The sequence below is a fragment of the Marmota flaviventris genome, chromosome 6 (genome assembly GCF_047511675.1).
Source record: "Marmota flaviventris isolate mMarFla1 chromosome 6, mMarFla1.hap1, whole genome shotgun sequence".
Classification (NCBI taxonomy): Eukaryota; Metazoa; Chordata; class Mammalia; order Rodentia; family Sciuridae; genus Marmota; species Marmota flaviventris.
In genome coordinates, this window is record NC_092503.1 from 26,641,950 (window position 1) to 26,664,978 (window position 23,029).

At 40.8% G+C, this 23,029-nt stretch overlaps 1 protein-coding gene across 1 annotated transcript in view; it reads right to left on the bottom strand.

The window, feature by feature from the left end:
- Positions 1-23,029, bottom strand: part of Arfgef3 (ARFGEF family member 3) — a 159,832-nt gene that overhangs the window by 120,462 nt on the left and 16,341 nt on the right. Inside the window, exon 3 of the mRNA XM_027938466.2 lies at positions 753-834. Coding sequence (XP_027794267.2) covers positions 753-834 — 82 coding nt within the window. The remainder of the gene's footprint in view (positions 1-752; positions 835-23,029) is intronic.

Below are 23,029 nucleotides of genomic sequence, written 5' to 3' on the forward strand. Positions count from 1 at the left end.
CTTTCATATGTATTAACTCTTATGAGGTATTAAGGGGCTCTGTGAACTTGGAAAGCTAACTACAAAATTGTCCTTACCGACATGAAAAGACATTGACAAGTGCCACCAATACATAGCCATGAATCCTTGCTGGCCTGGATGTCACAGTCTTTGTCTCTAGAAATCAAACTACTTTAAATACTCAGTGGGTTTATACAGTCATCACCTTCTCACATCACGTTTGGTGTAAAAACAAATGCTTAGAGGGAGCAATGTGTTTAAGCCATCTGACTTTTCTTATTAAACCAAATTTCTCTTTTCTTCCCAGTCTTAGTCTAGAAACAAGATGAATTAATTCATTCACCAATCTACAGTAGAATAAAGAACAAAACAAAATTTTTCCAGTTTACCATCAATTCTCATTACACAGAACCACATGTTGAATGTACGTGAGATTTGAGTTGGTATGAATTGGGGTCTCTTTTTCTTGGGATCTCTTAGTCTCCTAAAGGTTGAACCACACAAAAACCAATTCATGTCTTTGTAGGTTAGCTGGGTTTCCATGAATCAATGTTTGACTACAAAGACTCAACCGAATAATTCTGAGCACTAAGAAATTCTGGTGAAGAAAATCCAATTATTTTCCAGGGCTATTTCAAATTTTTACAGAAATTTTTAAGCAACCTGTGTTTAAAATGTTAGCTATTTACTCTTTCTTTGTCAAAGTGGCCTGTCATTTTCTGTTGCTCCACTGCATTCTGTCAAAGCCATACCTGCATCCCTGCCAAAGCATGTTGGGCCAGTTTCACATTCTTGGATTCCAAAGCCAGCTGGAGAGGCAGCAGGCACTTCTCCCTGGCAAACACAGAGATAAGGACAACATGTGAGCTTAGTAAAGCTGGCAGTCAAGTGATATAAGCCTTATGTACCCCCGCCCCCAAACACTGCCACACACATGCACAAAAAGTATAACCAATAATGAAAATGCACATGCACTTTAAAATACCAGGGGGAAAAAAAAGCTGTGTAGAAAGGACAGCATATCTACAGCTGGCCTTCTTAGTAGGGCTTACAGGAAGAGTGAATAGAATTACTTCCACTAGTTAGCATATGGAACATTAATCAATACACCATCCATGAACATGCTTTTCTCTGTCTTCCCCAGACAATTGAATTGCTCACCTGCTACACCCAAGGTGAACAACCCTAGGAGCATCACATATATAGATTTCTGTGACTTGCTCATAACCCCTTCCTATCTGCGTCATCACCAACCCTCTGCCTCATCAACGATAATTTGTCAATTCCTCCCTAACTCAAAGTATTCAACTGTATAATCATTTAAAAATATTATCTGCAGTCTCCACCAAGAGGTAGATATATATTTTGTGACAGGTTCATAATCAACACATTTCCATGACAGAAATACATTTGATAAGCAAAAAACCGAATAAACACCAAAACATGGAGAGCTACTTGGCTACTTTAAAGCTTAAAAAAAGAAGAAAGGGATTAAAATATCAGGAGTAAGCCAAAAGTGCTGCAAATACAAAAATATCTTTTAGAAGCAGTCACTCTAAATAATTAAACAATAGACTAAGAATTTTAATCAACTCTTTATTTCTCCATGGAGTTACACTGGCATAACAAATGAAATGTTACTTCTGTTTATCAAGTCCTTCCACCCACAATAAACTATTATGGACCCATTTTTTTTTTCTGTTTATATTTTCAGCAGAAACTTAAAAAATTCATTGACTTTCAGGAGTGTAAGAGCCACAGAGTTAGACTGTGAGATTTCATCTTTGGAGAAATAAGGGTCATTGCTGCAGAACACAATGAGACAGAAAGTTAATTATAGCTCTGATTCCTCCCTGTCCACCCCGCTGCTCAGCTGCTTTTCTGTGGAATCTTCCATCAGTAGCTCCCAACAGATGAAGTGAGAGACAGACACTCCCTGATGCCGGCCACAAAGACTGACCTGACAGCACATAGAAGAACACTCCCCTTCCGAGTCCTTCTCCCGTCTCCCCTCCCCAGCTCAGTGTCACAATGTCCATTTTTATATGAAACTGGTCAACACCACAGCTACTTTTCATTGGACACGTCCTCTGACAGATGGATAAATCACCCAACTCTGTTACTTCCAAGTTGGGTGACCATGACTTTGTCACTGCTAGTATTGTCAACTTGTCACAGTTACAAGGCAAATGCTGCTGTCCAGTTAGAGAAGGAAAAGATGATTTTTCCAAATTGGTCTCTTGTTCTATCGTAACCAATTTATTAGCCTGGAGAAGTTAACTGGGAGGTTAAATGCTCAGTGAGAAGTAGGAATAATGGGCATAGCGGAAACAGCATCGAGGTTCACCTGAAAACCCCTGGTGGGGGGGAAATCAAATTTCTAACAGGATTAATCCACTGTGAAAGAACTTTCACCCTTAATTTGGAGTCAGATCTGCCAATGACAGAAGAGTAACAAGGAGGAGGCCCAGAGGCCCTAAACTCTCACAGTTTATTAGCCTGGAGCAGGAGAAATCCATTAGGTAGCTATAGGCTAAAAATATACAAGTTTTACATAGTAATCACCAAGGGTACCCAGCAAGAGTGGATGCCACATTTGGCAGCAACAGGATCCGGTTGGAAATATGCAACCTCTTGACCCTTGGAAAGCAGCCCGGGGTTTGTATAGGAACAACTGAACATCCATATTATCCTGCCATTGGCATTAGTAGCCCTGGAGACCCTCATTCCACTTTGTTATCAGGTGATTGATGTTGCTGACCTGAGGCCAGGTTGCTGACAAATGCCAGGACGGCCAAGTTGCACCATGCCTTCAGGGGATGCCACCGAGCTGCTCACCATTCCAGGAATGGTCATCATGAAGGCCAGGTGGAGTTTGTTCAACTAGATTTTGGATAAGTTGAAAGGTATCTGTGTTCAGTGGAAAGACAATGGGCTGTGGAATCATCCAGACCTGGAATCATCTGAACCATTTAGAGGGTGTGCAATCTCATCAAGACACTTAAAATGCTGGTGTGTCTTAATCCTTCTTAACCCTAGAAAAGGAATCTTAAGATCAACCCTCATTCCTTAGAGTGAGGAGTGCACAGAGCACATCCCAGGGATGGCAAATTTTTCTGTAAAAAGCCAGGTAATGACTGTTATAGCTCTAGACTACATGTTTAGACTGGGTAATTCATATGGTCTCTGACCCAACTACTCAGCTCTGCTGAGGCACAGAAGCAGTCATGGACAATAAATAAAGCAACAGCATGGCTATGTTCCAAAATAACTAGAAAATGGGCAAAGGTCTACAGGCTGTCCAGCCCTCACACAGACAACATGCCCAACACAGATCATGATTTTCAGCATAGGATGAGCCGATCAAATCATTTCATGTATGCAGAAAGCTTCTGCACAGGACATGGGGTTAACTGTCTTTGGAGGGTTTAGCAAAGCCAATTAGAGCTCCAAGATTTCTCTTAGAAAACAAATGCTTTGAAGAATTATCACTATAAACAGATTTCTTTGGGGTACTAAACAAAGGCACTGCATCCATTGGCCATCCATTCAACTAACTTTTGAGTGCTTACTGAGTACCAAGCACCACATTGGGTACTGAGGAAGATCTAGATAAGATTAAGATAGAACAGGTACTTGCTTTCATTTGTATTCATGGAATGAAAGAGAAAACTAGCATGTATTACTTTTTGTGTTTAGTATTATTATCACTACAATCCCAAAGCATTCATTCCTACCCTTGTTTCACATTTGAGAAAAGTGTGAGTTCAGAGAAGTTTTGGAGGCTGCCCAAGGTCACACAGATAACATGCATTAGCGGCAATTCAAATCTAAATCTATCTGACATCCCAAACCAAGTTCCTCTGAACCTCAAAATTTCAGAGCCCAACTAAAATAAACGTGTCTGACCTTTCTTTAGATCATGGACACCAAAATACCTGGCAAAAGACCTTCTGTCTAGAGGAGGGCATATATCATTTCCAGGGGACTAAGGGGCCTCCAAACACCAATTCCACATGGATCCCAAGTTAAGAGTCCCCCCATCCTTAGGGGAAAGGACTTTGCCCAACATGGTGGAAAGTGCAGGGTCTGTAGCGAGTGGAGGGCTGTGTTCCTTGGCCTGTCTGGACTCTGCTAAGATGGCCTTTGAAGTGGTTTTATACTGGGCCCTGGGCAGAAAGGTAGCTTCCTGCATTCCTCTTGTGAGTGCACAGAGTGGAGGGGAAATGACTGACTCTCCTCAGTAGCCAAGGCCTCTCATCCCTCCCCATCCCCCAAAGTAGGGTCATCAGCCTCAGATATGGACTTCAACTGGGAAGTAACACATGTAGAAATAAATAAAACTCACGAGGGCGTAACGGATCTCCTCATCTGCCCTGTGATATCATAAAAGCCCTCCTGCCTTCACTTCTTAAAAGTGATTTTAATGAAGGAGAATAACAGGCCTGTTAATTGGGTCTCAGGATGGGATTTATAATAAAGATGCAACAAGGCCCTCAGTCCCCCTTGCACATACTGTATGGAATAAATCATCTTTTGATCTTTCTGGATGCTCCCTCATTGGGAAAAGGGCACGCGGAAAACCAACAGTCAATTACATCTAGTGATTTTTTTATGCAGAGGCATGTGCAAATTCACTCTTGCCTAATTAAATAAAGGCAGTGGCCCCGGGGTTTCGTGTTCTGACATGCCTTTATCTCTTAAAGAAGAATAATTAGCAGGCTGCATATTCACGAGAAAGACATTATCCTGTGACACTGTGTCTCATCGTGTCAAGGAGACTGAACCTGTTTCCTTAGCTTCACTGTCACAGTTCACGGACCATCTTTATTAGATTGGAAAATAGCAAAGGACAAAGGAAAATTAAAATAGGAGAACAGAGGAAGAGTTAGGATTTACCAATTATTACCTATTAATATGAGCACAAACAAAAACTGCAAGTAAAACCAAAGATATTTCTGAATGTTTGTCTGATTCTTTTTTGATGCATGGGGTAGGAAGGAGCTGGAAGGTATCACACGTTTGCAAGGGCTGCTTACACTCTATAATTCTAGGATTCTATGAGCTAAGTCGTTTATTAATCACTGTCTGATGCTAACGCATAACCATGGTTCTGATTGACATCAGTGGCTTATACGTAAAATGTACCCAGCCACACACATTTGTAGTTATCATTTTATCTGATTATAACTTTTAAAGGTAGAGATTTGCTGTGGTTTGAACATTTTTTGTTCTCACCAAAACTCATGTTGAGGTTTGGTCTTCAAAGCAGTGGTATTGGGAGATGGGACCTGGTGAGAAGTGTGTGGATCATGGTGATGGGGCCCTCCTGTATGGATTTATGCCATCTTTCAGGAGTGAGTTCTGCTCTCTAGGGACTGGGTGAGCTACTGTAAGAGAGGGTAGTGATAAAGCAAGTTCAACCTCATGCCCTTCCATCTGCAGGTGCCCACTTGTCCTTATGGACTTCCCTACTACTAGAGACATGAGATGAAATACACCTCATTGCTTTATAAATTACCTAGTCTCAGGCATTCTGTTGTATAAACAGAAAACAGACTAAGACAAGGTTTAACTGTCAACAAAACTGAAACTAAGAGAAATTAGATTTCTTGCCCAAGGTCACATATCTGTAAGTGACAAAGCCATGATCTAGATGTAGCTCTTACGTTTATCAAACTTGTGTCCTCAAGGCTACATCACATGCTTATGCCAACAGAGGGCTCTATCAATGATGGTGTATATCACACTACTATAAACATCTGCTAGGTCAGAAATGGAGACAGGCATCAAACAGGTAATGTAAATCATCTTATTTAGAGGGAAAATTCGTGAACCAATGTGTGTTATATTTGACAGTGTGGCATTAAGAGAAGTTATAGGATATTTGGATGAGTGGAAAAATTTTCGCTGTGGTGGGTTCAAGCCTCAACCATCCTATTCCCAGTCCTCATGACCTTTCCCAGTTTGAGAACAGAAGGGTTTTCACCCCTGCTGCCATTGTGACTCTCAGGATGCTATCATTCATGTTTACGAATATGGATGGTGTAAACAGCTTGTACCAACATTAGTAAACTTTATTGATTAAGCTTTTAAAAATTTGATTCCATTGAGCCAATTGGAACTAAATTGTTCTTTAATTTTCTCTAGAGTGCAGTTAAAATATTTCCATTTTATTTCTATTCTCATGAAATTATTTTTATCAGAGTCAATCCTTTTCTTTCATATTTCAAAACAAAGATTTGATTCACCTACAAGGAACTATTTTAGGCCTTAGGGATATAGCTGGGAACAACCTAAAATCCGTTTCCTCCTGCAAGCTTTCAAGATTCCTCAGCCAACCTATTGCAGTTATTAAGTTGAGCATCATTTTTGTAAGTTGGAACATTGGCAATTTTAAGTGATTCAATCTAGTAAAGAGAAACCTAAAAATATAATATGGTTAGGTTCCTATGTAGCTTAGGAAATAAACTTTTATTATCTACCATTTTCTTATAAAAGGCTGAAATATTCTTTAAAGAAATCCAAAGAGTACAAGAGGATATAACAACAATGGAAATCATTAGGGTATTACTCAGATGGAGCTTAGCTAAATGTTGACAGTGGATTTTTCTAGATAGGAATCTTTTATATATTTTATATATATATATATATATATATATATATATATATATATATATATATATATATATATATTTCTTTGATACAAATAGAATATATATGTATAAGCTTTACATAATAACTCTAGAGTATACTTGCATAATCTGAAGAAAATATTTTCTTAAAGCCACTAAGACTGGACTTCTCACAAAACCACCACAGCATTTCCTTTTCCTGCTCAGCTCAAAAAAGTAAGTGAATTCACCTTTATAGACACAAAATACTATGTAAAAACTCATTTTCTTCCACTTCTTTCTGAAACTTACATCAACAGTTTACATATTCTTTATAACAAATAGACCTGTTGATCTGTCTGGAAAGTTCTGTTCACATTACAGGTCTCACTATGCTAATTGATTTGGTTTTGTAATAAGAGGACGGCTGCAAGAAGAATGCTTATCAATCATCTGAAGAATTTTCAATACTAGATTTTTATCTCTACTATTTGATATATCTATTTTTTAAATAGCTGCAAAAAATCTGCAGAATAAATACCAAAATATTATTATATTGTCATGAAAGGACAATGGATTTAATTTTTTCATCTGATATTCTTACAATACTTAAAAATGTAAAACACTACAGGTCAACAAGATAATTTGAAAGGAAAAACAAATTTCTGTTCATTTTTAAAAATCTAATGATGGGTTAAGGGTTGGTATTTTCATCTGCAATCTAGTATTATCGATATTGATATTTTATCATAAGATATACATTCTATATAATCATGGAGAAAAAAACTAATTTTTTAAACTTGAGAGGGAGAAGGTGATATGACATCTTTATTAACCCTAACAGAAGTTGTTCTAGAATTTATTTTTTTTACAAATATTGAGCACGTATGAAGTGCCAGACACTGAGTTTAGCACTGAGTATAGAACAAAGGAAAACCAGGTACCATTCCTGTCCAAGATAGAGACAAATATAAATTCACCTTTTAAAAACAAACAAAAGGTAAAAATTCCTGAGAAGCATTAACAGTAAGACCATTTAAAGGTTGGCTGAGCTTGTAAAGAGGAGCAAATGCATTAAAAATTTCAAAGCAAGTGGACATTCACTTTGTGTTGGACACATATTGGCCTTTTCCTCTTGGTCAAGAATCTGCCCCTTTCCACCAAAGGATTCCTGGTATAAGGGAAGGTAGTGATAGAAGTACCATTTATCAAAACCTCCAGTGTGTGGGTGTTACACTAAGGGCTTAGTCATATAATCCCATTTAATAACTCTCCCAACAATCCAATGAAAAGGAACAAATATTATCAGCATTTATTGATGAGGGAATTGAGAGGAAGAAGATTTACCTCTGCACAAGAAGCAGAGCGTGCACTGAGCCCCAAGGCCATACTCCCCCAGTACGCAGCCATGATGCTCACCATTTGTCAGTCTAAATGGTGTTCCAAAGATGGGTTAAGCTGTTTATACATAGCAAGCAGGGGAAAGATCTTTGATCAATAAACTCCTTTCTTTCCATCCATCCTTCCATTTCCTCACCTAAGGTCCAAACTAGTCATATTCTCACCAACTTTCCCATTTCCCACTGTGATGCACAGTAACCTGTTCCTCCCCTCCATCAACACACCCAACAATTCATCAGAGAATCAACTCCCATGGCACCATGGAAAATTTTTGTTAAGATTTTTATAAAAAACACTTTATCAATATCTATCAAGAGCTTAAAAACATTAATATGCTCTGAAATGAGTTTTTTTTTTTAACTAGGAAAATTCTCTAAGGAAATAGAGAGGCTGCAAAGTTTTATACAAAGATTTTTATTTCAGTTTTATTCATAAGGTTAGATAAATTATGGTACATTTGTAGAATGGAATAATACGCAATAAAAATTGCATCACTTAGGGAATAATAACAGGAGAAAAAAGTCTGTTGTACATGTAAAGTACAGATGCAATTTTTAAAACTATTTTGAGTTTGGGATGGGGTTTTGGCTCAGTGCTGGAGCATTTGCCTAGCATGTGTGAGGCCCTGGGTTTGATTCTCAGCACCACATATAAATAAATAAATTAAATAAATGCCTATGGACAACTAAAAAAAAATTAGAAAAAAAGATTGGTTAGATCCACAGATGCAGAATTCACATAGAGGACTATTTTTTTTTTTTTTTAGAAATCAAGAATAAATTAATAAGTAAAAGGAAAATCAGAATAGAAGGAAAATAGGAGGGAGGAGTGAAGGGAAGTGAGGGAAGAAAAGGGATTGAAATAAAATCAAATTCCATGCATGTATAATTTTGTTAAAATTAATCTAACTACCATGCATAATTAGAATGCTCTAATAAAAAAGAAAAGGCTTAGTGCGTGCCCCACAAACAAAACAAATAAACAAACAAAAAAAAAACACAAAGCAAAAAAACCCAAAAAGTGTTTAGTAGAAGAAAAAAGAAATAAGGAAAGGAAAAGAAAAGAAAGAAAGAGGGAAAAGGGAAGTTAGCCCTATCCTGCATTCACGCGCTCCACCTCTCATTCAAGGCTCTCGGCCTGGAACCCCAAGCGCTGAGTTTCCCATTCTGGCCTTAGTCTCCCCTAAACCCTCCTGAACTTCCTCCTGGCTCACTTCATCTTTTCTGTTGTCACCACTCTTCCCACTTTATTGAAAAAGGGGCCCCATTCCTGGAATATCTTCGCTCTCTCTTTCCTCTAGAAAAATTTCCTTACCATCTTTCCGATACTTACTGAATTCTCTTTTTTTTCCCTAAAGTCTTCCTCACCCAAACTGGGCTTGCTTATGATCCTAAAGTACAGTTATCTTAGTCACATATATAATTTAAAGTCAGTAGGCTTAATTTAACCTTGCTTCCATTTCTATGACATGTTTTCCTACAAGCAGGCCTGCGGGCTCGGGTGGGAAAATCATAGCAGCATGGCACACGCCTATGCAAATTGCTTTGCCCGGCCCGTGGATCATGAAACCACATGCATTTTGTTTCTTAATGATTGTTCATGATGAAAACACTCCAGCTGGCAAGCGAGAGTCAGGCTCTGCCCAGAATCTCCAGCAGGAGGGCAGTACCTCTGCTATGGAGTGCAAGCAGAAACAAACAGCAAGACTTCTCACTCTCATACTGCAATCTTAGCAAAGAAAAGCAAATCAACTGGACACAAACAACCATCTTTTTTCACGTGCTGGTAACCTTCTACAAAATGTGGAGCTGCTTCTTGAAAAACGGCAACTCTGTGGCATACATATCTTTCAGAAAAGTCTATGCAATCAAAGACAGGTTTAACTTTAAAACAAAGAATAATACTAACTGCTTTGATTTTTAAAAAATGTGATTTCATGTCCAATTCATGACTAGCTTACTAAAGCTCACAAATAATACATGTACACATTTATTAGAGTATCTTATGCATTAAAAATTATGACAGCAAAATGGTAGGCTAAATGTAAAGGAACATTTTTCTGTGAAGTTCAAATTGCCAAGGTTTGGGGTGTAAGTCAGTGATAGAATTCATGCTTAGCATGTCCTAGGCCGTGGGTTCCATCTCCAGCAGTAGGACCAAAAACATAAAAATTTAAAGTTGTATCAAAATGCCTTATAATCCAGTCCCATCTGTTATCATATCAACACAACTGTCCAAACCAAAATGCTATTCCTAAATGACTAAAAATCCATCTGTGGAAAGAATTTTAGTAATAAATAGCTCATTCTTTAATAATATTTATTTTGCCTGCTATTTGTCCGGGCAGTGTAATGTTAGACTATAACAATGAATATGACACCCAGCTCCTGTCCACATGGACCCTATGGGAGGTGACAGCAAATATAATGTGCAAACACAAGAACAAGGTCAAGAGCACTTGGGTGGTTGGTAGACAGAACCAACTAGAAGAGTAGAATGAAGGTGAGGCAGATCCTGGAAAAATGAAAGTATCTTCACAGACAAGGTGTTATTCATTTGGCCTTGAGATAAAGGGGACAGAATGAGATTCACTCAGCTGTGAGAAGAGAAAAAGGACATTCCTGGCTGAGATTGCAAGTGAAAGGTACAGAGTGGGTCTGTGGAACAGCCCACGTCCTACTGTGACCAGATGGGGAAGTCATGGTGGGAAGCTTGACGAGAACCAAGTTTGACAAGGTAGACATGAGCCAGAGTGTGAAGGGTCTTGTGTGTCACCCCAGAGAGACTGGCTGGGAGCCAGTTAACAATTAGGAGCTAATGGGAGATTTTTAATCAAGGGAATAAGGTGATCTCCGACATTTTTTTACAAAATGTACCTGTTACTACAATGTAGAGAATGAACAGAAAAGTAGAATAGGACAGAAAAAAAATTTGGGAAGAAATCCAATTCAAATTTAGGCTCTGCCATTTACAATCTATGCCCTAAGTGTTTCACCTGTTCAGTCCTTATTTTCTCCACCTAAAAATATGGAACAAATATTACCTACCTCAGGAAGTGTTGCAAAGACTAGATAAGCAACTATATTAGTTAAATATAATATTTATAGCACTCCTGAAGGCCCCTGGCCCACTCCCTTTTCTAACCACACTTGCTCCACCAGGTGTCTCCTGGGCACAGACAAGGACACCTCAGCCTGCAGGCCAATGTCAGTCATAACCCCTGCAGACAGCTGCTCAGGCCGAGACCTCAGGCCCAGTGAACCACAAACCTGTGGTACCATCTACCTCCTGAAAAAGCAGTGTCAGAGACCCTGCATAGCATGAACAAGGAGTTCTGAGGTCTCAAGCACCTCAGTGTGATCTGGGAGTAGGGAAGACCTTGGGTGGAAACACTTCCTTGGCCTTCAGGAGAGTGAGGATGATGACCCCACAACATGGGCCCAGGGCAGGGCCCCACCTCACTTAGGTCTTAAGGTAGCACTAACACTCAGCACATTGTACATACACAACAAAGGATCACCGCAGTACTTTCACATACTGTCACAATTATCTTGCTATTAGAGTTTTGTTGTTGTCATTGTTATTAACCAAAGGCAGGGAAGCTGGAGGAAGGACTCCATTCTGCTAGATGGACACAGCACTGAAGGTGTGATACATTTTGGTGCCTGCATTCAAAAATGGAAAGGAGGAGACAGAACCCAGAGACAACATGAGACAGGGTAGAGATGACCTCGTGGAAGAACAGACTGGAGGAAGTTAACAGGGACAATTAATGACTCTATTTTTGTACATTTAGAGTTTAAATTCCTTTAGGCATCCAAGTATAAGGGGTAAACAACTGGATGCATTGGTCAGGAGCTCAGGATAGATTTGGAAGTTGTCCATCCAAAAATGGTAGCTGAAGCCTAGAAAGTGAATGAAACTACCAAGGGAAAGAACAAGGTAGAGGGTAAAAGATGGAGCTCTGTGCAAATGAGAGTGCAGAGGAAAGGATGTCAGCAAAGAAGTGAGAGGAGGTTGTGGTGCTCAGGAAGAAGGCTGTCCTGAGATACCCTCACTTGGTGCTGGTACTCACCAGTCATTGAGTGCCCACTCTGTGCAGGCATTTGGACTACCCATACATGATCTCATGTAATTTAGTCCTTACAACACTACATGATAGGTGACTCCTTCTATGTTACCAATGAGCTAACCAGCTCAGAGACAGTTGACTGTCTACCTACGAGAAAGCATCAGGTACTGCTGGAAGATTTGTAACACTGATGCTAAAAATCAGGAAAAACTGAGAACATTCTGGTCACTGCTCTGGGGGAAGAGGCGTGGAGTGGAAGAGAGGGGATATGCCTTTCCATCAGAGGCAGCTGTGAGCCAGAAATTGTCCCATTGTGTTATCTCATTTGATCCTCACTGGGGCAGTGGGCATTGCAATGTCAATTTCACAGCCCAAGACATGGAAGCTCCCAGAGTCTTGTACCCATGACAGAGCAGGTAAATGGGGTGCATCCATACTCAAATGTAGAGCTATATGACACTAAAGCCTACACCGTTTCCCTAGCAACACATCCTGTCCCCCAAGAGAACAAAGGCTAACCTGAAAGGCAAAGGCATCCCCAACGTGGAAATAAGCACAGGCATCCCTGGACATTCACCAATGTAATAAAAAATTTTACTCATTCAGATTATTTATGCTCTCCCCTCCAGACCAGCTAATGTATAACAGCCAATGCAATAATCCCCATTTTTCTCCAAGGGTCAGGACAATTAGGAACTACCTATATCTGGCCCATGTGTCCAAAACATAGAAGAATCTGGATCCTTCATCTACAGCAATAAAATGCTCATCATCAAATCATTAAATTCAGCCTCAGATGTCAAAGCTAAGTATCAGGCCAGTTTGAATACGTGGGAAAGCCAAGGGCAGTACCTCAAGGCTTCATCTCTGGTGCTGGGATCAACTGCACCAGTCAATCATTCACCAAACACACACTTGGTGCTTTTAAGCCTCACCTTCTCTCATTTACACACCCATCTGTCCATCCTTACAAATGCTACATCCTTCTTCCTTCTGCTCATCCCTACTGGTATTCCCAGAGCCCCTCCTGGGAGAGTTGGTGTCTCCCTAACTCCATGGCACCGGATATGGTGGCTGGTTATACAGGGGGTTAGCAACAGTGTGAACTTACTATGTGTGTGTGGAGGGGCATATTAACCCTCCTTGGTTAATTGACTAAACATCCTTGTGAAATCCACTAAGCAAGTGAATGGCCTTTCAAGTTCATATCTCAATGGTATACTAAATTTAAAATCTTATGCCATATCTTCAAGGAGGAGGAGCTCTTTAATATTTTAAGCCAATTTTTGACCCATTGTCAAAACAATTAAAACAAAAAAAAAATTAAAATAACTTTTCCCAAGTTAATTGGTTGAATTTTAATAGTCCTTAAAGAATCCTTAATGAGGCTGGGTGTGGTGGGGCATGTCTGTAATCCCAGTGGCTCTGGAGGCTGAGGAAGGAGGATCACAAATTTAAAGCCAGCCTCAGCAACTTAGTGAGGACCTAAGCAACTCAGCAAGATCCTGTCTCTAAAATAAAAATTTTAAAAAGGGCTGGGAATGTGGCCCTATGGGGTTCGATCCTCGATAACAAAAAACAAAAAAGAAAAAAAAACTTTGATAACTTTAGAAAACATTTTTAATATAAAACTGAGGGAAAGTAGCAAGTTAAAAAATATTAGCATGTGTCCCAATTTCCATTAGACACACACAGAAGAAAACAAACCAAATGTCAGATTCGTTATGTCTGGGTGATGTAACTTTGGTATTCAATAGTCAAAGGTGAGTTGTTAGATTGTACCAGTTAGCCAGGGGCAAGCCATCTTCTCAAAGCCTACATCTCCTCATCTATAATGTGGGAGGTAATGAGACCTATGGCATAGTTCAAGTGACAAGACATTGTGCTTTTTAGGCTTTCTGTGGTGAGAACATTCTCAGTACACAACCTGACATTATTCTTTTCACAAGCATGTCATTTGTGTGTGGGGGGGCGTGTCTTAATATCTAAATAATTTTAAACCATTGTGCTTCATACCACAGGCCAAACTGAAACTCATTACATGGTGAGCTATAGTTTCTGTCATCTGTGACGAGGTCTACAGTTCTTCCTCCATAGACCTCAAAAGTCCTTTTCAGCCATCTACTTATAGAAAGAACTCCCACTAAGTAATTCATCTTGGCAAGAAACATCAGACAGAGAACAACGTTGTAAAATTTTATTTTCCAATAAGTGGCAACTTTTCCCAGCAGAAGTATATGTGTGGTGTTTCAGCTATTGACTATCCCAGATTCTGCACAGCAAGCACTTTTCAAAAATAGGCCTTGGGCGAGAGCCAGAGACAGAGAGGTTGATTTGCTTCCTCATTAGCTTCCTACTTTAAACATATCACACACTCCACACCACCCCCAACCTGCACTATCAGCTACCTAAGATCTCTATGCACCTGCCAAAAAGGTAGCCTCGGGTCTGGCACTGTCTGATGCAAAGACAAGACTGTATTTCTCAGGACAAACTTAGTTCTAAGGGTTGGAGGGCTTGTTTGGACACTTCTCCTCTGCCTGTTTGAAGCTGCCTCACACACACTCACCCAAAGGCCACCATATTGGTAGTGATGCCTGCTTTTCTCCCCTAGGGTAGTATCCAACCTACTGTGGGGCTGTGTGACCTCTCTAAATAAGACATGTGCTGCAAGGAAAACAAATATGTCCAGTATTTTTTCTTTACACATTGGAGAAAAAGAAAAAAAAAAAACAGTAGCAGATTATTCTCTCAGTGCAACGATTAAAGACCAAAGACAGTAAAACACACACAGTGAGAGGTGCCTGACAACAATCTCAAGCCAGGGTTCGAAAACGGAGCTGCAGAGGCTGATGGGGTGTGACCCTCCTTATCGTGGGGGATGTAAGTCACCTGGCCATTCAGACCTGCCAGAGTTCACAAGAGCAAATGTAGCACAGCCATTCACACAAGCTTGCCTGAAGAGCCTACATCCAGAGACTCAGTGAGTTTGCTAAGTACACTCAGGGTGCCCACAAAATCAGAGAAAAACAAGCCAAGATCCTGAAGGGGATGAAGATGTTCACCTGGAGAAAAGTGGAATTTGCCAATAAATTTATGTGGTGTTCAAGAACGTTGAACACCATAAACATTATTCTGTAATAATTGTCTTCTTGACCAAATCCTATAGTGAAGACACTTCCAGTTAAGGAAAGGTGCATCTCCTTCCACAAGAGGAGGAAAAAAAAAACGTATCCTTACCCATTTTCTTTTCTAATACTAATGGGAGGAAAACTAAGAGTAAATGGCTCTGTCTCCGAATCATCCTGCCTGCCGTGCAGCTGCCTTGTTACCAGGGTAACCTGACACACGACTGGCATCAGGGTAAGCTGAGCTGGTCCACAGTGTTCTTCCCACTGTGTCAGAGGCACCGAGCAGGCACACTTTGCTCCAGCCTCAGAGAGCAAGAACATACCCAGCAGGATGTGCTGGGAAATAAACATTCCTGCTCAAGTTTTGGGGCATTCACTCACTGCCACTCTATACAGCCACACCAGGTGGCATTCCCTCTCCTCAGGGACCAGAGGGACCCCACAGCCTTATGCAGTCTGGATTCCAGCTGTTGGTCCCAGAAGAGAGCCAGAGCTTCCCCTGCTGGTGCCACTGAAAGAGGAGTATCTGAGCAGGGAGCCCCCTGCTCTGGTTTAAGTAGGACAGCACTAAGGGAGGCCATTAGTACCATGAGAGGCAACGGGGTCTGTTAAGGAACTGCCCGACTCCAGGAGACGATGGTGGTTTGGTTTTGGCCAACAAACCTGCAGCCTAATCCTGGCAGGTTCCTCAGCTTTCCCTGGAGCTCAGCTTCTCTACTGAGCAGGAGATAGAGCTCTGAAAGCAAATTCTTTACAGAATACAAGGAATACACAGTGGGAAGAGGCTCTGGAAGGAGTCCTCATCTCATGTCCTGACTCGCACACTTTAAGTCTTAGATGTCTCATCCGCAAGTGTTCGTTTTCCTGAAAGGACCAGATCTGTTTTGTTGACACTTCTTTTCTGTCTTTTTGCTTTCTTCTTCTCTTGGATGGGAATGTGATGTGTGGCATGCAAAATCAAATATAATGGACCCCATGAGAATCCTGGAAATACCCGTCCTGAAAGCCTACCTACCTCAAGACTGCTTGTCATACAAGGAAAATAAGCCCTATTTCATTGAAACCACTGTTGGGTTTTCCATCACCTACAACTGAATGTGTTCATAACTAATATACTCTAATAAGATCCAAAATTCAGGTAATCATTTATATGCCTGTCATGAAACATTTCCCAGGAGTGAAAGATGAAATGCAGAAAAAGGAACAATAATTCCTATACTGAGATAGCTAAACAATAGATATTGAATATGCATTGAAAACCCAGAACATATTAGTTAAAAGAATCTTTTTTAGTTACACTTGTATTTGACCCCCTGTTAATCATGTGTTAATTGTGGGGCCTCATAGCAAATGATTTTATCACTCAAGCTTCACTGTTCTTATCAAAATACAGATTCTACTCATTGAAATTATAAAATTTAATAATACAGTGCATGTGAAGTTGCTGGTAAAATTCCCAGAATAGTTGTAGCCCGAAAGGCCCTCAATATTGGGGGTCAGGCACATTGCTCCAGAGGCCACAGGTATAAGATGGTGGAGTTGAGGGTCTAGCTGGGAGAGAACACAAGTCAGTCATTTATAGAGGCAGAACAGGGCTATAATACAGATGTAGCTGCACATACAGGGTGTGGGAGAGGATGCCGAGTTGCCATCTCTAAGCCCTACACTTCGTAAACGCCACAGATATCTGAGCGCTCCTTCCTGTTTTACCAATGGTATCAAACATTTAATTTAGAATCTCAACTCCTTATCCTACAGAAAAGGTATAAACACAATAAAATGGCCTAAGGTAGCCAGATAAGAGAAAAAGGATCCTACAGTCTTGACAGGTCAGACTGGTGATAGCTGCTGCACAGGCCTGGACTCTCTTCTCTGGGGCCTCAGAATCACATGGATTCCATGAGGGGAGGTGTATCAATGAGGGAAACTTTGGCTGCAAATAACAGGAAATCCAACCCCCACCAATCCAACAAGTAGGCAGTTGGCTCTGGGTTTAAGTATTTCTGTGTCTTCATGACAGAGCAAAGAACCCAGCTTTTTCCATCTTTCTGCTAAGCCACTCCAGACATGTCAGTTTTATCTCCATGTTGGCTCCCTCATAGCTGCAAAACAGCTGCAGTGACTCCAAGCATCCCATTTGAATGTGGTAATTTTTAGAGAAAGAATGACCGTCATTCTTCATCAAGGTTGAGACAGCATCCCTTTTGCCTCCTGAAGCAGGCCAAACCTGTAGCCAGACCAAATAACCAGGCCAGCTGCAGGGCAGCATCCTTGAGAGCACAGGTGGATAAAAATAATGGGAGACCTTATACCCCGGGGGGTTCTGTTGGAGAACAGGGTCAGTAGAATGTCCAGTAGGCAAGCAATGGTTTCTATTTCAGAGGAAAATGATGGAAGGCCCAGAGAACTTACAAATGCCCACAACTGTCTCATAAGAGGGGTTTTAAGAAAACCCCTGAAGAACATCCCAGAAGATATGTCTATTCTTATCACTAAGTTGCCAAGGCTGGCCTGGAATTTGTGATCCCTCTGTATCACCCTGCCAAGTCGCTGGGTTTATAGGTGTGTGCCACTGCACCTGGTTGAACAACTCTCTTTCAACAGGTATGTGGAAATGTGGGGTGCTCTCTAGTGACTATCAACAGCAACCTCATCACAGACTGCCATGAGAGACCATCCCAAAATCTCCTGCATCTATAAGCAAAACTGAAAGAAGAACACGTTGATAGAAATAGCCAGAATAGCCTTAGATCCCTGTTTGGTTGTTTATTTATTTTTCTTTTGCTACTAGGGATCGAACCCAGGAGTGCTTAACCACTAAGCCATATCCTCTGCCCTTTTTATTTTTTATTTTGAGACAGGGTCTTGCTAAGTTGCTGAGGTTAGCTTTGAACTTGTGATCCTCCTGTCTCAGCCTCCTGAACCACTGGGATTATAGGCTTGCAGTTCCCTTATTTCAACCACCAGAAGTTATTCTAACAAACATTTAAGACTGCCACAGTCAAGTTTGCCAGACCTTGCCTGCTCAAGCCATTTGTTTAAAATTCCCAAGGACCAATTTGCATCCTTAGGAACAGGAACAAATACAATTTAAATCCAGATTCTTATCTGCCCCTTTGTTTTAATTACCCATGTTTTCTTATCTAAAATCACTCTTTCAAACTCAGCACTGGAAGAGAAAAAAATAAAAGTTTAATCACAGTGTAAACTGCCAGATACAGCAAGCCTGTTTACCAGGATTCACTTCTGGGTTGCACATTCTGCAAAATCCACGGTCTTGCCCAACAGTTTATGTAATATTCACAGTCTTCCATAGCTATGAAAATGGCTCAAACAGAATAAATGTAGCTATTTTTCATTAAAAAATAATTTATATGAACGCGTAATGTAATAGGTTTCCCATTGATGTTTTTAATGAGTAAATTTTTTTACAATTTCTAGTATGTTAAATGGTATATACATTTAAAACAATGTATTACATATCCATTTTTTTAAAAAGGCTCTTTGGAGTCTCAGTAATGTAAAAAAGTGTACAGGGTCTTGGGAACAAAAGCTTTCAGAAGTGTCCTGTTGATCACTGGCAGCAACAAGGAGGCCTGAGAGTGGGCCCTGCAGGTGGAAGCTGCTCCCCTCCCCAGTATGGAGGAGATACAAAGGTCTGGCTGTATTCTGAGCCTTCCCAGGGAGGCTGAGACCACCTCTTTGGCCTGCTATGGGCCTTTCCAGACTGGTCACAATGGGGAAACAGGTAGCTCCCAGACCTTTCAATTTCCATCTCTATTTATAGAAGTTGACAGGGAAAATGACTTCACATAAGGCCTCTTTGGTCTTTCGCAGAAGAACCAGGACTTGCACCCAGGACTTGGTGTACTACAATGACCTGTTTACTTTCTCTTCAGCAAGTGGCTTGCTCCTTGAGGGGACAGGTTATGTCCTGTCCCTCATTGTGCTCCTGGCACACAGAATGTCATTGCTTGTTGGGCTCTGACTCCAAGCCCAGGACACCCATCCCTACCTGCCGACTGTCCCATCAGAGACTAGATCCTACTCCCATCCTCCCACTACCAACCCCACTCTCCAGACTCCTCAATAGAGTCATCCACAAAGACAGAGGACAGGCAATCATCTTGAACAAACACCGACCCAGTATCCTGGGCATGCTTACCTTATACTAACTATCCTTTGCTTTCTTAATCAAGTAGCCTGTTGGCTTTAAATCACATCTACATTTTTACTATCTCTGAAACACACAAAACCTTCCCTCTCCATTTTCAGCAAATGTCATGTTATTGGCCTTGTCTTGCATGCCAAGCTTTATTCTAGAGCTGGAGTTAAAATGCTGGAGGAGGGTAAATCTATAAGCCTTCCCTCATGTGCTCAGTCCAGGGGGTTCTCTGTGCTTAGTCTCCTCCCTCTGCCCCTTCCTGTCCCAGCTCCACTCTTGCCACAACTAGGCACAGTGGACACAGCTTCCTGGCTTCTTCCCCATCAACAGCCTCTGGAATCTGCAAACAAAACCCCTTTTGTGTTTGAAACATTTTCTCCCATCTGGTAAGTAGAAAAACAAAGTGGGGTTTACATCAGAAAGCAAGCAATGGAGGGTGCATAACCACTGAGTTACATCTCAGCCCTTTTTAATTTGAGACAGGCCCTTGCTAAATTACTGAGGCTGGCCTCAAAATTGCAATCCTCCTTCCTCAGCCTCCTGAGCCTCTGGGATTATATTCCCCATGCCACTGTTTCCTCTGAAGTTACAGTTTTGTGGAGGGAAAAAATTCTTTAAAAAAGTTTTTTTTTTTTGTTTGTTTGTTTTTGTACAGAGGATTGAACTCAGGGCCTCACATATGCTAGGCAAGCACCCTACTACTGAGCTATATATACCCCCATCCCTTTCTATTTTGAGACAGGGTCTTGCTTAATTGGCCAAGCTGGTGATCCTCCTGCCTCAGTCTCCTGAGTCACTGGAATTACAGATGTGTGCCACCATACCTGGCTGAAAAAAAGAATCTTTTAAATAATCCAGTTCCCTCTGAATTTCACGTAATTGAAACACGAAGTCTGCTCCAGCTCAAAATCTAATCTATACTAGATGCATTCCTTTAACTGTGGCCTAAAAATGAGCTGACCTTAAATCTTCTCCTGTAAATCTGCAGAGTTGCTCATCTTGACCCTCCTGAAGAAGCAATATTAATTGCTACCTAGCCTCTTCCCTCAGTCAAGTCTGCAGAAGCTTGGAGAGGTAAGGGTTGGTTCTTTAATTGCATAATTACTCAGGCTTTCCCAGTGGGTATTCACATTAATTCCATACCAGAGTCTCTTTTATCCTATGGTTTCCTCTGCCTTACAAAGAGGAAAAGTCAATTTAGGTCATTTCCTGGCAATGCCTTGTATACATACTAATCTCAATAGCTCTAATAATTCATGACTCGCCCCTCAGTCTGAATGTAGGACACCCCCTCTTTTAAAAGTCCTGGCCCCTCAGGAGTCACACAGTATAATGCATATTTCTATGTTAGTAAGTTGCTCTTGAGCAGTAGAGAAATAGAGCAGATTTTCCAAGAGTTTTTTTTAATAACAATGCTTCATCAAATAATGTACTGTATGAAATGAATTTAGTAGATCTCAGCTCTTCTCATAAATTGCAAATGAGAAAAAACAAACCTGTGTGTTAAATCAAATAATGGGAGAAGGAATGTCCCCTAGAGGGTTAAGAAGGTGAATTTTGGATCCCAGCTCCCTTGGTTGTGCCCTAGGCTGGCTCAAGGAGCCAGGCCAGCTCCAGAGCCCCTTCAAGCCTCAGGACCTCCCCTCCTCAGAGGGCAGCTGTCAGGGTTACATACAACCAGCATATACAGCACCTGACACATAAAAAAGGTTTGGAAAATGTTAACTTGTGTTCTGATGTGTCCCAACTTTATATGGGAAAATGTGAATCATAAGGCTATGAAGCATATTAAAGACCATGATATTAAGAGTTCTGGACTCTAGGTAAAGGGAGATCTGTAGCAAATGTATTGGACTTGAAAAAGATGCATTGGGGCACTGAGTAATTACATAATCCTACTGATTCACACAGAGTTCAGCTAGACCTAAATATGCAGTACAACAAAAATACAAGAAAATAAAATATGCAATATTTAATACAGTCTTCCCGAGAAAATAAATATAATTCTAGTCATTGCACCAGGATTTCTGCAGAAGAAAATTTCTGGAGGGTGAAGAAGAGCACAGTGGTGCACACCTGTAAGCCCAGCAGCTTGGGAGGCTGAGGCAGGAGGATTGCAAGTTTAAAGCCAGCCTCAGCAAAAATGAGGCACTAAGCAACTCAGTGAGACCCTGTATCTAAATAAAATACAAACTAGGATCGGGGATATGACTCAGGGGCCAAGTGCCCCTGAGTTCAATCCCTCATACCTCCCCTGCAAAAAAAAAAAAAAAAATTTAAAAAGAGAGATACAAATACCCACTGGGCTACTGACATCACTGAAATCAATGAAGCCGTAGTTTGGAAACCACTGCTATAAGCATTCAATGTCAACAACTTCTCAGAGGTGTACTTCCAAATTAAAGCAAGAATTTGGACCTACATTGCCTAAAGGAGTCAGTTACATTCTGAGAATGACATATAGAATAACCCACAAGGCAAAAATTCTATCCTTATTCCTTTCAAAAGGAAGGAAAAGGCCTAGAAACAAAACCCATGATGGGCATGTTATACTTCTTCAAAATGGAGTTATGCTTCCTTCTAATACTTTTCTATGAAGCTATGTGTTACAAAGACATAGACTGTCATAAAGGAAGGAAAAGTACCCTTGGCTGGGTTCTGAATTAATATCTACCCTCCTCCCATTCTGAAATCTCCCTCAAGGCAAATGCCCCTCCATCCTAGCTTCTTCTCTCAGTGAGGACTTAAAAAGTGCTTTTAGGTCGGGGCTATTAACAAGAGACGTTTTATAATTAAGAGCTAATTGGAGGTCTCCCTTATCAAAGGGAATGAAAGAGGAAAATCATTAGGCTTAGTTTACAGGCTGACAGATAACGCATACAAGAAACTGTACATTAGGAATAGTGTAGAATTGTCACTTAACACCATGTTCAAAGGTAACAGGGACACTCTCTTCCAAAGCAGCAGGGGAGGGAGAAGACAGAACCAGATCTTCAGGGCACCCCAATTTCTTACATAGATTTCAGTGGCCATGCCATCTGCCACTTTCTCTTCACAGGTGGGTGTTTCGTGTTGGCATGAATGACATGCCAACCCTGGAATGTCCTTCTACTCACCTGTTTAGGGACAACTGCTCTCAGGAAGCTAGAATAGTTCCCATCTAGGACAAGTCTTTCTCATGGAAAAGGTTCTCCCAGAGCCCCAGAAAGCTGACCTTGTCTCCCCCATGTTACTGCTTATACTTGCTCAAGAATTCTCTAAAATTGAAAGTGATCCAGGTTTAGACCAAGCAAAGTGTCGTAAAGCTCCTGTTTTTGTTTTCTTTTTTTTGTGAAGAACCAGCAAGAGTCATGAGAGCTGGCTCCACACAGCCCAAACTTATTAGCACGTGTGTGACTCCGCAAAGAAAAGTCAGCTGTAGTAGCCAGGGAAGGAAGGTGGGAGGAGGGGGAAAAAAAGTGTTTACAAAATGAAAACACTTCCATCTTCTGCAGAGGTGGCTCCAGGGTTCAAAGTATAGAATTAAAGCACTAAAATAGATCAATGCAGCACAGAAGCAATGAAAATAGAAACCATGTGAGGAACGGGAAACTATTACTATGGTTCTTTCCAGGTACAAATGCTGATGAATGTGCTGTCACTTGTG